The sequence below is a fragment of the Balaenoptera physalus genome, assembly GCF_965194825.1.
Source record: "Balaenoptera physalus genome assembly, chromosome: 11".
NCBI classification, from domain to species: domain Eukaryota; kingdom Metazoa; phylum Chordata; class Mammalia; order Artiodactyla; family Balaenopteridae; genus Balaenoptera; species Balaenoptera physalus.
This window is the reverse complement of record NC_138896.1, coordinates 107126861-107139671: the sequence shown is the minus strand read 5'-3', so window position 1 is coordinate 107139671 and position 12811 is coordinate 107126861. Positions and strand designations below refer to the sequence as shown.

General features: G+C 43.8%; 2 protein-coding genes across 2 annotated transcripts in view; both read left to right on the top strand.

The window, feature by feature from the left end:
• Nucleotides 1-8576, top strand: part of CCDC174 (coiled-coil domain containing 174) — a 29318-nt gene extending 20742 nt beyond the window's left edge. Inside the window, exons 10-11 of the mRNA XM_082413489.1 lie at nt 2276-2428; nt 3846-8576. Coding sequence (XP_082269615.1) covers nt 2276-2428; nt 3846-4144 — 452 coding nt within the window. The 3' untranslated portion in view covers nt 4145-8576. The remainder of the gene's footprint in view (nt 1-2275; nt 2429-3845) is intronic.
• The window catches only part of LOC309638022 (uncharacterized protein C3orf20), an 89048-nt gene continuing 80928 nt past the window's right edge, over nt 4692-12811 (top strand). The window contains exon 1 of the mRNA XM_082413461.1: nt 4692-4734. The gene's annotated coding sequence lies outside the window, so the exon portion shown is untranslated. The remainder of the gene's footprint in view (nt 4735-12811) is intronic.

The window sequence follows — 12811 nt, the reverse complement described above, 5'->3', positions numbered from 1 at the left end:
AATGTGAGTCGGGATCACACACAACCTACTCATTTACATCCCAATGGCCAGAATCCACAGGCCATCCCCAGCTGCAGGGGAGGCTGGGAAGTGGCCTCTCTGGCGAGGTGACACATATCCAGCTGAAGCTGGGGGGCACTGTAGTCCCAAAAGGAAGAAGGGGGTGTGGGTGTTAGGGGCACATAGAAGCTTCTCCAGCTCTCACGGAAACCTGTGCTAAGCCATGGGCCATTTTCTAATTCTGAACACACTTCAGTTTAGCTTTGAAAGGAGATCAGAACACTTAGAAATCGGAAAATGGTCCATTTAGTTTTGTATAAATGCTGTCTCCCTGTGACATGTTAAACTCTGTATTGTTTCTCTGTTTTTGCTCTACTCCTGAACATCTGTCACTTCCACAAGATGTGAAGTGCCACCAGTGCTTTCTAAAAATCTGTTTTCTTTTAAAATACGGCCAAAATAGAATAGCCTACAGCCTGTCGCCAGGCTCCATCTCTTCATCACCCTCAGTCCCCTTGCTTAGTCGGAGACTCTTACTTTAGTTGAGTAATTGGGGGGTTTCTGGTCCTTCGATTGTTTGTCAGGGGAAGCAGGGTGGCATAGTGCCAAAAAGAGACTTTTTTTTTTTTTATAAACATCTTTATTGGAGTATAATTGCTTTACAATGGTGTGTTAGTTTCTGCTTTATAACAAAGTGAATCAGTTATACATATACATATGTTCCCATATCTCTTCCCTCTTGCATCTCCCTCCCTCCCACCCTCCCTATCCCACCCCTCTAGGTGGTCACAAAGCACCGAGCTGATCTCCCTGTGCTATGCGGCTGCTTCCCACTAGCTATCTGTTTTACATTTGGTAGTGTATATATGTCCATGCCACTCTCTCACCCTGTCACATCTTACCCCTCCCCCTCCCCATATCCTCAAGTCCATTCTCTAGTAGGTCTGTGTCTTTATTCCCGTCTTGCCACTAGGTTCTTCATGACCTTTTTTTTCCCCTTAGATTCCATATATATGTGTTAGCATACTGTATTTGTTTTTCTCTTTCTGACTTACTTCACTCTGTATGACAAGACTCTTAACTCCATCTACCTCACTACAAATACCTCCATTTCATTTCTTTTTATGGCTGAGTAATATTCATTGTATATATGTGCCACATCTTCTTTATCCATTCATCCGATGATGGACACTTAGGTTGCTTCCATGTCCTGGCTATTGTAAATAGAGCTGCAATGAACATTCTGGTACATGACTCTTTTTGAATTACGGTTTTCTCAGGGTATATGCCCAGTAGTGGGATTGCTGGGTCGTATGGTAGTTCTATTTTTAGTTTATTAAGGAACTTCCATACTGTTCTCCATAGTGGCTGTATCAATTTACATTCCCACCAACAGTGCAAGAGTGTTCCCTTTCCTCCACACCCTCCCCAGCATTTATTGTTTCTAGATTTTTTGATGATGGCCATTCTGACCGGTGTGAGATGATATCTCATTGTAGTTTTGATTTGCATTTCTCTAATGATTAATGATGTTGAGCATTCTTTCATGTGTCTGTTGGCAATCTGTATATCTTCTTTGGAGAAATGTCTATTTAGGTCTTCTGCCCATTTTTGGATTGGGTTGTTCGTTTTTTTGTTATTGAGCTGCATGAGCTGCTTGTAAATCTTGGAGATTAATCCTTTGTCAGTTGCTTCATTTGCAAATATTTTCTCCCATTCTGAGGGTTGTCTTTTGGTCTTGTTTATGGTTTCCTTTGCTGTGCAAAAGCTTTTAAGTTTCATTAGGTCCCATTTGTTTATTTGTGTTTTTATTTCCATTTCTCTAGGGGCTGGGTCAAAAAGGATCTTGCTGTGATTTATGTCATAGAGTGTTCTGCCTATGTTTTCCTCTAAGAGTTTGATAGTGTCTGGCCTTACACTTAGGTCTTTAATCCATTTTGAGTTTATTTTTGTCAAACAGAGACTTTGAAATCCATCCATCCTGGGTTTGAATCCTGGCCCTTGTCACTGTCTACCTGTGTAGCATTTCTGATCTTAATTTTCCTTATCTATAAAATGGGGATAAAATGGGAATACCAATCCTGACTTTATTAGGGTTATTACAGGGTTAAGTGAACTATTGTATACAAAATACTTAGCCCACTGCCTGGCACATGATAGGTGCTCAATAAATACCGGTTATTGCTTGTACTCTCAGGATGAGCATGTTCTATTTAGTTTTTTAAGTAGTTTTAAGCTTTATTATAATGAAGTCTTATTCTCTTGCCAAAAATAGATGGAGATGTTATTGGACCATTGCCACCAGAACCAGAGGTCATGCCAGCTCCTCATACAGCTGCCCAGAGTAGCAAAGTCGAAGTCATCGTTCAGGAGAGGAAGGATACCAGGCCTGGGGTGCCGCACGTCCGCGAGTGGGACAGAGGAAAAGGTAAGGTGGTCAGTTCTCCTCAACAGAGTGTGATTCTGGTGAGTCTTAGTGGTCCTTGGAAGCTTAAGGAATTCTCCACATCCTTGAACTTGTTTCTTCTCAATACCCAGGAGCATTAGAAAGTGTGATTATAAAAGATCAGGGTCTACAAGGCATCATGCCTAAAGGATGAGTTTTGTTTTTTTTTTAAGAAGCACTTGGCGGAAGGTTTCTGAAATTCCCTCTGCCCCCGTGTGGTCTTACAGCTTTGGGATGCTGGTTATTTTTGTTTTTTGTTTTTAATTTTTGGCTGCTTTGGGTCTTCATTGCTGCGCGGCTCTCTCTAGTTGCAGTGAGCGGGGGCTACTCTTCGTTGGGGTGTATGGGCTTCTCATTGAGGTGGCTTTTCTTGTTGGCGGAGCATGGGCTCTAGGCGAGCGGGCTTCAGTAGTTGTGGCACGTGGGCTCAGTAGTTGTGGCTCACGGGATTTAGAGCACAGGCTCAGTAGTTGTGGCGCACGGGCTTAGTTGCTCCGTGGCATGTGGGATCTTCCCGGACCAGGGCTCGAACCTGTGTCCCCTGCATTGGCAGGCGGATTCTTAACCACTGCACCACAAGGGAAGCCCCTGGGATGCTGTTTTTCAGGAACCGTTTTTTAAAACCTTATGAAGGTTTGGTACTTTAATGTATTCTGTGTTTTAGCGGTCTCTTTTATGTTCAGTTGAAAACAGTCTGCGTCCCAGTGTATTAACTTGGATTCACATATGGTCCCATTGGGTTATGCAGAATTGTCTGTAATTTTTTTCTGTAAATACACCATGGTCCCTACAGCAGCCTCTCTTTGGGAGAAGACTCTGGTTTATGTCTTTTTGAAAAAGATCATTTCAGTGGTACATTAGCGTGAATTGTTGGAACTGATGAGATCCACGACTAAAGTAGAAGATATGCAGATGGGTGAGTGCCTTTGGTTAGTGCTACTGTTAGAAATAGAGGTGGAATACCAAGATAGATCTGGACCGGTGCCTTTTGTGTCTTCTAAAACTCAATAAAAGACAAAACTTGTGTTTTGCTATGAAGTACCTGTGATATCATGTCAGGCAAATGATTTAAGTGCTTGATTTTTTATGTTTGTCTCTCACGTGTAATTTTAGTACTTTTTTGGCATTGTCTCCAGAGCCTGCCAGCCTTCTTTCTCCACAGAACCTTCCTTGAACCTTTCTCCACATGGAAGTTCTCACTCCTTTCTCTTAGCCTGGTTCCTTATCCTTTGTAAGCATCGCATATACCTTGTATTATAGTTTTGTTATTACTGTCCTTGTTCTCCAGAGAATTTTAGGTGGCTTTTAAGAAATATATACAATAATTAAAAAGTAATAACAATAAACATCCAATGATTCAATAATCAGTTCTAATAATACTCTTTCTTATTTTTACTAGACTTTTCCTTTGGGTATTGGTTGAAGAGGCAATCAGATCTCCGGGCTGAGAGAGACCCTGAGTTTGCCCCACCATCGAATTACTTTGTGGACCAAAAAAGAACTGGTTCTCTGAGTAGCCAGGCATGGAACAGACCTGCACCTGCACAGAGTGACCCGGGGCAGCACCCTGGCCAGAGCCATGACCCCGGCTCTTCACATACATCATCCACTCCAGCCCCCAGCGGCCCACCACAAGCCCAGGCGGTCACTTTTGAAACCCTGGATGATATGATTTCATATTATAAACAAGTGACATGAACTTAAAAACACTATAACTTGGGTCTGTACTGTTGACGGTGCCTTCCTCTCCCAGAGCAAGAAAATAACTTAACTTTAGGGACTGAATTGTAACTTTCTCTTCCTGTCTTTTCCCTGAAGATCCAGACTTCAGGCTGTATTTGTCAGCAGCAGGGAAGAAAATGAATGGTACTGTGGGAACTCTGGCCACTTAGCTGTTCATTTCATTCTAATTGGTATGGAGATACCAATTCATCTGGATTTACATGTGAGCTGAGATAGAGTAAACATACTCTGTAATATTTGATACTAAGGAGTTTGTAATCCTGTCTGCTTCATACCCCCTCCCATGACTTACTAGATTTAAGGGTTCCACTCCTTTCCTTTTGCCAGTACTAGCTTGTAGATGTCTTTGTTCCAAGCATTCAGCTTCCAGGTCATTTGGTGGAGCATCTGTCAGGAAGAATTTTGGCCTGTCAAATGGTGGCACATGAGGGTACACTGGGAGGCAAAGTGATCTAGTCTCCAGGAGGACCCTGGCACTGATGGAGAATTAAGCACGTCATTTGAAATGATCAAGAAGACCAGGGAGGACTTCACAATCCAGAAAGGTAGACATTGACGTCACTTGTTCTTACTGTCACCCCTTCTTGAGTGGCGATTATCACAGCCACGCATAGTGGGTGTTCATTAAGTGTGTATTGAGTGACGGGCACATGTGGAGGTTGCTGGGCATGGTAAGAGCAAGAGATGCTCCTTAGCCACCAGGGTTGGTTTTTCATCTCCGCCTGCCTCCCTGGTTCTCCCGCTCTGGGCCCTGATCTCTCTCGGGAGCTGAGTCACCTCAGCCTGGGTGGGATGGACTTGCGCTGGAGTGAGGGGCAGCAAGGTCCTTTTCACTTTACTAACAACGAGTGGGTGAGCAGAGCTCCAGAAGGACTTCCTGTGCCTGAGTACCGTTCCCGTCCTCTACCTACTACACCACAGTGTCCTCTTCACAGCTGCAGACAAGCAGTAGAAGTTGACCACCAGATCCACAGGGCTGTTACAGCTGCCTCCCAGGCCAGTGAGTCTTGTAAGAAGGTGCTAGAGCAGGTCCTTGAAGCGCCTGCTGGAGCCCGTGGTCTCTGTCCCCACAGCACAGTGGTGGTGCTGGGAGCACCCCTGTTCTCATTATGGATTGCAAGCTGGAGCACAGAGAGGGTCAGTGATTCGTCACGTGATGTCTAAGTGACAGATGGTTTAGGTGCAGGTTTGCTTCAGACTCATGTTTTCTTCAGCACCCTCTGCTCTCAGTCTTTTTCCCCAGTATTGAGCAGTAGTAGACAAAATTCCAAATTCTTGCAAACTTTACCTCTGAAGTCCAGATCAAGGGTGGAGTTGCAAGACCTATTAAATGGTCATTTTGTCAGCCTGATCAGGCAAATACCTCTCCTAACAAAAATGAAAACCAACTGACCCAGCTGCCTTTTTCTGCAGGAATTGACAAACTCATCCTAAAATTCATATGGAATTGCAAGGGACCCAGAATATCAAATATTCAAAACAATTTTGAATAAGAACAAAGTTGGGGGACTCACTTCCTGATTTCAAGACTTACTACAAAGCTACAGGGATCAAAACAATGTGGTACTGGACTTCCCTCTTGGCACAGTGGTTAAGAATCCACCTGCCAATGCAGGAGACACGGGTTCGAGCCCTGATCCGGGAAGATCCCACATGCCGTGGAGCAACTAAGCCTGTGCGCGACAACTACCGAGCCTGCGCTCTAGAGCCCGGGCACCTAGAGCCCATGCTCTGCAACAAGAGAAGCCACCACAATGAGAAGCCTGCGCACCACAACTAGAGAAATCCCGCGTGCAGCAACGAAGACCTAACGCAGCCAAAAATATATAAATAAATAAATTTATAAAAAGCAAAAAACAATGTGGTACTGACATATTGATAAATCACTGAAACAGAGTTGAGAGTCCAGAAATAAACCCATACATCTATGGTCACTTGATTTTTTGACAGTGGTGCCAAAATCATCCAGTAGGGAAAGAACAGTCTTCTACAGATGGTTCTGGGACAGCTGACTCGCCACATGCAAAACAATGGACTTGGACCCATACCTCACACCACATACAAAAGCACCTCAAAATGGACCAAAGGCTTAAATGTAAAACTGTAAAACCAACTGAAACAGCTTGTAGGACAAAAGGAGAGGAGAGAAAAAGAAAAATTGGAATAATAAAAGGAAAAAACAGAATTATTAGATATCCTAGAATCATAAGGAAAAATAGAAGAAAAGAGAAGGTGAATAATAGACAAATAAGAGAAAGATGGGAAGAGGGTGTGTTTATAAGGTAGAGCAGAAGGACTCGAGAGGCATAGTATAGAGAAGGGATGGGAAGACTAGTCAGGCAGCAACAAGCGCATGAGTATAGGAGGAAGTGGTCGCGGAAGGGGCCCCCAAATAACCTTTTGTCCTTGCCCAGGGCACCCACGGTGGATGGCAGAGCAGTCTGTGCACGTTGGCTCAGGGTCACTGTCGACTAATAACTGTAAGTTGGATATTCTCTAGGATTTCAAAGACCGTGTAAGCCTTTTTCTAATCCCCTTTTAGCAGCATATGTTGAGTGTTTTGTGAGCCCAGTTTTATCCTCTTCCATTTCAGACTCAAGGTCCTTCAGCGTTCACACAATTCCAGTTTTACTGTTTCTCGTGGGCCTGTTTTGTAGGAGTGTGTCCAGCAGATGGCACTGGAGTGCTTAGACTGCAGACCTGTGCTCTGGTAGCACTGCCCAGTAGAAATGGGGTGTAAGCTGTGTGTGTCAGTTTCAGTTTTCTAGGAACCACATTTAAAAAGTGAAATTAATTTTGTGGTATATAGTCATCCCTCTGTAGGTGCCAGGACCTGCCATGGAAACCAAAATCCGTGGATGCTCAAGTTCCACAGGCGGCCCTCTGTACCCACAGTTCTGTATCTGTGGTTTCAGCCAACTGTGGATCCTGTAGTGCTGTAGTAGTATTGAAAGATACGCGCGTAAGTGGACCCTCACAGTTCAAACCCATGTTGTTCAAGGGTCAACTCTATTTAATCCAGTATATCCAAAATATTTCAACATTTAATCAATATACAAAACGTTTAGTGGGATATTTTGCATTTATTTTCACACCAAGTCTTCAAAATCCACTGTGTATCCACTTATAGCCCATCTTAATTCAGATGCTAAATTTTCATCAGGAATACTTGATCTGTATTTAGATTTCATAAAATAAACATTTGAAAGTAGATTCATATACCCAGGTTCGTCCAAACATACTTAAAACATTTAAGAGTTTGCCAATAACTGAATTGATTATCAAGTTTTAGATTTAATAATATTAAAATGTAGTTCCTTAGTCATACTATATCACATTTCAGATGCTCAAAAGACACGAGTCTAGTGCTACTGAATGCACAGCACAACTCTAAATGATCTGTTTTTACATGTTTTGTGGTCTGACTATACATAACTCTCCTGTTAGTAGCTAAAGGACTGGCAAACACATCTCTTCCAAGCATACGTTAAGCATTCACGCTACTCCTATGGCTTGTTTGACTTGGGAGCCAGCAGTGCTGAAATCTTCTATCAGAAAGCATGACCCCACCTCATTCGTGGCATTGTGGAGCTAAACGAAATGTTTTGGATCAGAAATTGCTTTGAATTATTTGTTTTCATTGTAATCTTTTCTCCAGGCCTTTGTGTGTTTTGATACAGTTCGTTTGAATTGGCTAAATACATCATTTTGTTTGCTTGCACAACTCCCAAAGGAGAAACTTTAAATCCATATACATGAGATTCCTGCTATGTTTAGCCGTGCATTTGCTGAAGACTTGTGGGATAATTTATTTCCTCTTAAAGCCGTAGTGCAGCCTGGGAGATGGCTATCAGCTGACCTTGTTGTGACACACAGATGAGGCAGTAGAATTTAGAATTTGGAATGGTCTTTACAGTTAATACAACACAGAGTAGCCACGCCATATGTGTTTAATTTTTTTTCAGCCAGAAAATTGAACTAAGTCAGTTATACGTCAGGCAGTTCCTGTAAAAAAACTATATGGCTAAGGTAAGTCGTGATAATTGAAAAGAATTTGTTAACCTGCTGAAAACCATGAGAGAAAATGAAACTCCCCTGGTCCTGGCACCTGCCCTGCTGGCTGGTAGGTGGTGAGGCATTTGCTGGTGTGGACCTGGACATTGGCTTAATGTTCAGAGCATGTGTGTGGGGCGGGGCAGAGTGGGGAGAACAGTGGGATGGTGTAGATCATTGTCTAGGAAATGGGAAACCCAGAACAATCAAAAGAAGCAGGGTGTTTTAGTGAAAACCTGTCACCCAGGCTGAGTATTGATCTTCTGTTACCGTTTCTCGGTAAATCCCAGCTGTTCGTGTAACCATGCCCAGTAAATGTACGTCTGTCCAGTGATGGGAGTGGTCACCAATATTACTTGTTTTCTACCCTCTATTTAAACAGCATCTTTCCCCACTACGTTTCTAACTGGCATGTTCTCTCCAACTCTAAGCTCATCTGCTAGGTGGTGGTTTTGCCCGGTTGTAAAAACCTTCCCTGGGGTACGATGCGTTCTGTTTCTATTTGGTCGTTATCAGCAAGTAAGCTTCCCTGAGCTTGAACACGGGTGTAGCTCTTGACCTCTCAGTCCCCACACCACTCCTCTCTGCACAGACAGTCTCGGTTGTTCAGGGTTGATATGGAAACCAGGAAACACAAGAATGGGCCCTGCTCCCAGCCCAGGTCTCCCAGGTCACAAGCCTGTCTGAGAACATGCTGCTTTCTTTTCAGGGACCCTTGTTTATTGTCTTCTTTCCTAAAGTGTCATCTTTACCTTAAAACTGAAAGACTTTGTATCTCTGCTTCCAATTATGATCAGCATAGGTGTTTATGGGATGTGTAATCAATGTAGACCTACCATTTGTGTTTTTTTTTTTAAATTTAACATTTCTCAAAACTGAGCTCAAGTTAATTTTTTTGCTGCCTAATACTTCATATTAATCTGCGTCGTTGTCAAACAGTTCCTCAGTTGTTGGCTGGCTACGTTATTTCACTGTTAGGAATGAAGTGGCTATAAGCATCTTTTTGTTTGGTTTGACCACATTTGAAGAACTATCTTCCCTCCTCCTTTTAAAACTGTTCCCTTGGGCATTACTTTCAGAACTAAAATCACTGGGTCAAAGCACTGATCATTTTTTTGTCTCTCTATGGGTCTTGCCGGGAGACTCATCTTAATGGCCCTTTGGCGCCACAGTAGATCCCCCTGGTGGAGGATGCAGGTGGTTTGCAAGTGGATTCAACTCGAGGAAGAGCGGTGACTGAGGTTGCAGTCTCGAGAGCAAACCTTGCTGGGCAGCAGGCAGTTAAGCTTGATCGTATGCACGTGACCCCCCTCTCCTTCCTCTCAGATCCACTTCTCTCCATAGCTCAGCCCTTCTTCCTCTCATCTGCTAGAGAATTCGAGCGTCTGTCCAGAACGTTCTTTTATATATTGAATGGAGAGGACAGCGTCTATTAGTTTTTCTAATTCCATTTCCACCTCTTGGCGTGCATCAGGTGCGGGCTTGTTCTCTTGCCTGTCCCAGCCTGAAGCTGCGCTTACTCACAGGTGGCAGTCACATGGTTACATCTGGACTCACTGTCCTTATCAAAAGCGTTCTGGTTAAAACCAGAGAGAGCCAGAGACTAGAGAAAATAGCAAAGAAAGTCAGGACCAGATTACTTGAGGGAGCAAAGTTTAATTTTGGTTTTAAATATACAGCTGGATACAACTTCTACCCAAAAATGTATTCTTGAATCAGTGCCAGTACGAGAAGGAAGTATGCCTTTTTTTTTTTCAAAGCCATGCCTGAATTTCCCCCTCAGCTTCCTTCTCCGTTGGGTGCCCTTGATTTTCCCAAAGCCTGTTCAGAACTTTCCCACTTTTCATCCTTGTTCTGCTTGCGCCCCACGGTGTACCCCTGGGAGTTTGCTGGGTCTGTGCCTTCTGAAGTACTCTTTCAGGTGCATGGGCTGGAAATTGCTTTTTTACTGTAGGCAGAAATTGGGATGCTGTGGGTACAGCTCTCCTCCTTGGCTAATCCCACTGCAGTCGTATTTCTCACACTCCTTCCCACCACACCGCTGGCCCCTGGGAGGAGCGCCCTACAGTATAGATGCCACCTCTGCTAGCAGTCCTGTGGTTTCCCATCATCTGCAAGATGAAGCCAGGGTTCAGCGGTTTACACCAGCTCCTCTCAGCAGGCTGCTGCCCACCCCTCCCACACATCCCCCTGCCCCCACAAGTAACCTGTAGCATCCTCAAGTTACTTGCAGTTCCCCAAACTTGCCAGGCTATTTAGAGCCTCCACCCTGAACAAGTGCTCTTCTCATCACCTGGAGTGCTCTTCCTGTCCTTGTTCACTAGTCACCTACTTCTGAACCAGTTTCTGTCATTTCCATTGCACAGCCTTCTTCAGCCACTTCAAATGATTATCTTTTTCTGCGTAACATTCATTGAGCACTTACCTCTGCTAGGCATTGTGCCAACCCTTAACACATATGACCTCATTTATCCTCACAGTCCTGGGAGGCAGGGCCTGGTGTCCACAAGTGCCAGGCTCAAGGTCGCATGGCCTGAGTTCTTAGCCGCCCGGTGACACTGCCTTTTCTGGATTTCCCTCTGCCTGGCAGAGAGCACTCAGACATGTCATGGTAGCCTGTGTGTGTGTGTGCACTCCTCCCTTCATCTCTGTCCTGCCCCTAAGAGGAGGCAGCTTACAAAACTTTGAAGATGTTGGAATGAGGATGGTCATTTTTCATATCCTTTATAAACTTCTTCCATGCTCTTTTTATTTCTTTGTGGGAATCGTTAATTGAAACTTCGTTTATAGCCATCTACATGGGCCTATTGTGCTATCTGTTGGATTTTCAGGCTATAAGTATTTTTCACTTTCTGGCATGTGGCAGCTTACTTGGTGTCTTACTTAGTGTCATGGAGGCTGTAAAAGGGGGAGAAGACGTGATGCTTGCCCTCTGCAGAGACCACATGAGATGCAACTAGCAATTAAAGACGATACATTGAGTACTTGCACTGAGTATATGATTACATAGCATGCAAACTCTTAGGCATGGCATACAAGGCCCTTCACGATCTGATTCTAGACACTTTTCCAGCCCTGTCTGCTACTTTCCCATAGAGCCCCAAGGCCCCAACCATACTGATATGTTTTGTGGTTCCCTGAACCTGCCATGCTTTAAATGTCTCTGTTCCTTTGTACATACTCTTCTTTTTCCCAAGAATGCCTTCTCCCTCCTACCTGCCTGGTGACTTCTTATTCATCTTCTATGACAGCCTTCAGTGCAGCTTCCTTTAGACTTTTGTCTTTGGGTTTTCATGACCTTTGTACATTTTTTTGGCAGTGTGACCCTTATATCAGTTTTGTAAGTCTGTTCTGCCTGTTGAGCATTGAGCTACTTGAGGGCAAGGCCTGTGTCTCAGTGATGGAAAAATGAACGAGTGACAATGAAAATTAGATATATGGAAAGGAGGGACTGATGTTGTTCCCACACGGCTGGTTGTCCGTCAGGAATCACATTTGGCTGCAGGAACAGAGATCTGAATAAAGGGTCTTAAAGAGATTAGGGGTTCGTTCTCTCAGGTGAAACAAGTTTGGAGGCAGGTGGTTAAGTGCTGGTGTGTGGGTGCCGTGATGTCAGCAGGAGTCCGGGCTCTGTGCCTCTGCTCGGCCACCTTTAATGCATGGCTTCCCTCCTCAAGGTAACCTCATGGCTCCAGATGGCTGCCAGAGTTACAGCCATCTCATCCATTCCAGACAGGAAGAAAGAGAAGGGCAGTGAGTAAAGAAAAAGTGTTCTCTCCATGCAGACAGACTTCTTGAAAAGATGTCCAGGATCCCACCCAACAGCTCCACCTGCATCTCATAGGCCAGAATGGAGTCACGTGGTCACCTCTAGCTGAATTTTGCAGAGATAAATACATGGTAACAAATAGAGGTTATTTGTGCATTTAATTTAAAATGATGTTTCTTTTCAAAAAAAGCAGTTCAATCTGAAAAGACTCTTCTCCAAAGAAGATATAAAAGTGGAAAAGTGGCCAATAAACACGTGAAAAGGTGCTCAACATCATTAGTCGTTAGGGAAGTGCAAATCAAAAACACAGTGTGCCACTTCACACCCTCTAGGATGGCACTAAAATAAAAAAGACATAATAACAAGTGTTGACAAGGACATGGAGAAATTTAAAACCTCATACATTACTGGTTTTGTAAAAAGAACTGTAGAATGGTGCAGCCACTTTGGAAACCAGCCTGGTAGTTCCTGAAAATGTTAAACATTGAGTTATCACATGACCCAGCAATTCCATTCCTGGGTATCAACCCAAGAGAATGAAAGCATCCATCCACAGAAAAACTTGTACCTGAATGTTCCATCGTAATAGCCAAAAAGTGGGAACAACCAAAGTGTCCAACAAATACTGAATGGATCAACAAATGGTGGTCTCTCCATATAATGAAGTATATGAGTGAAGTACTGATACATGCTGTAACTTGGATGAACCTCAAAAATATGATGGTAAAAGAAGCCAGTCACAAAAGACCGCATAGTGTGTGATTCCATTTATATGAAATGTCCAGAACAGGCAGATCTAT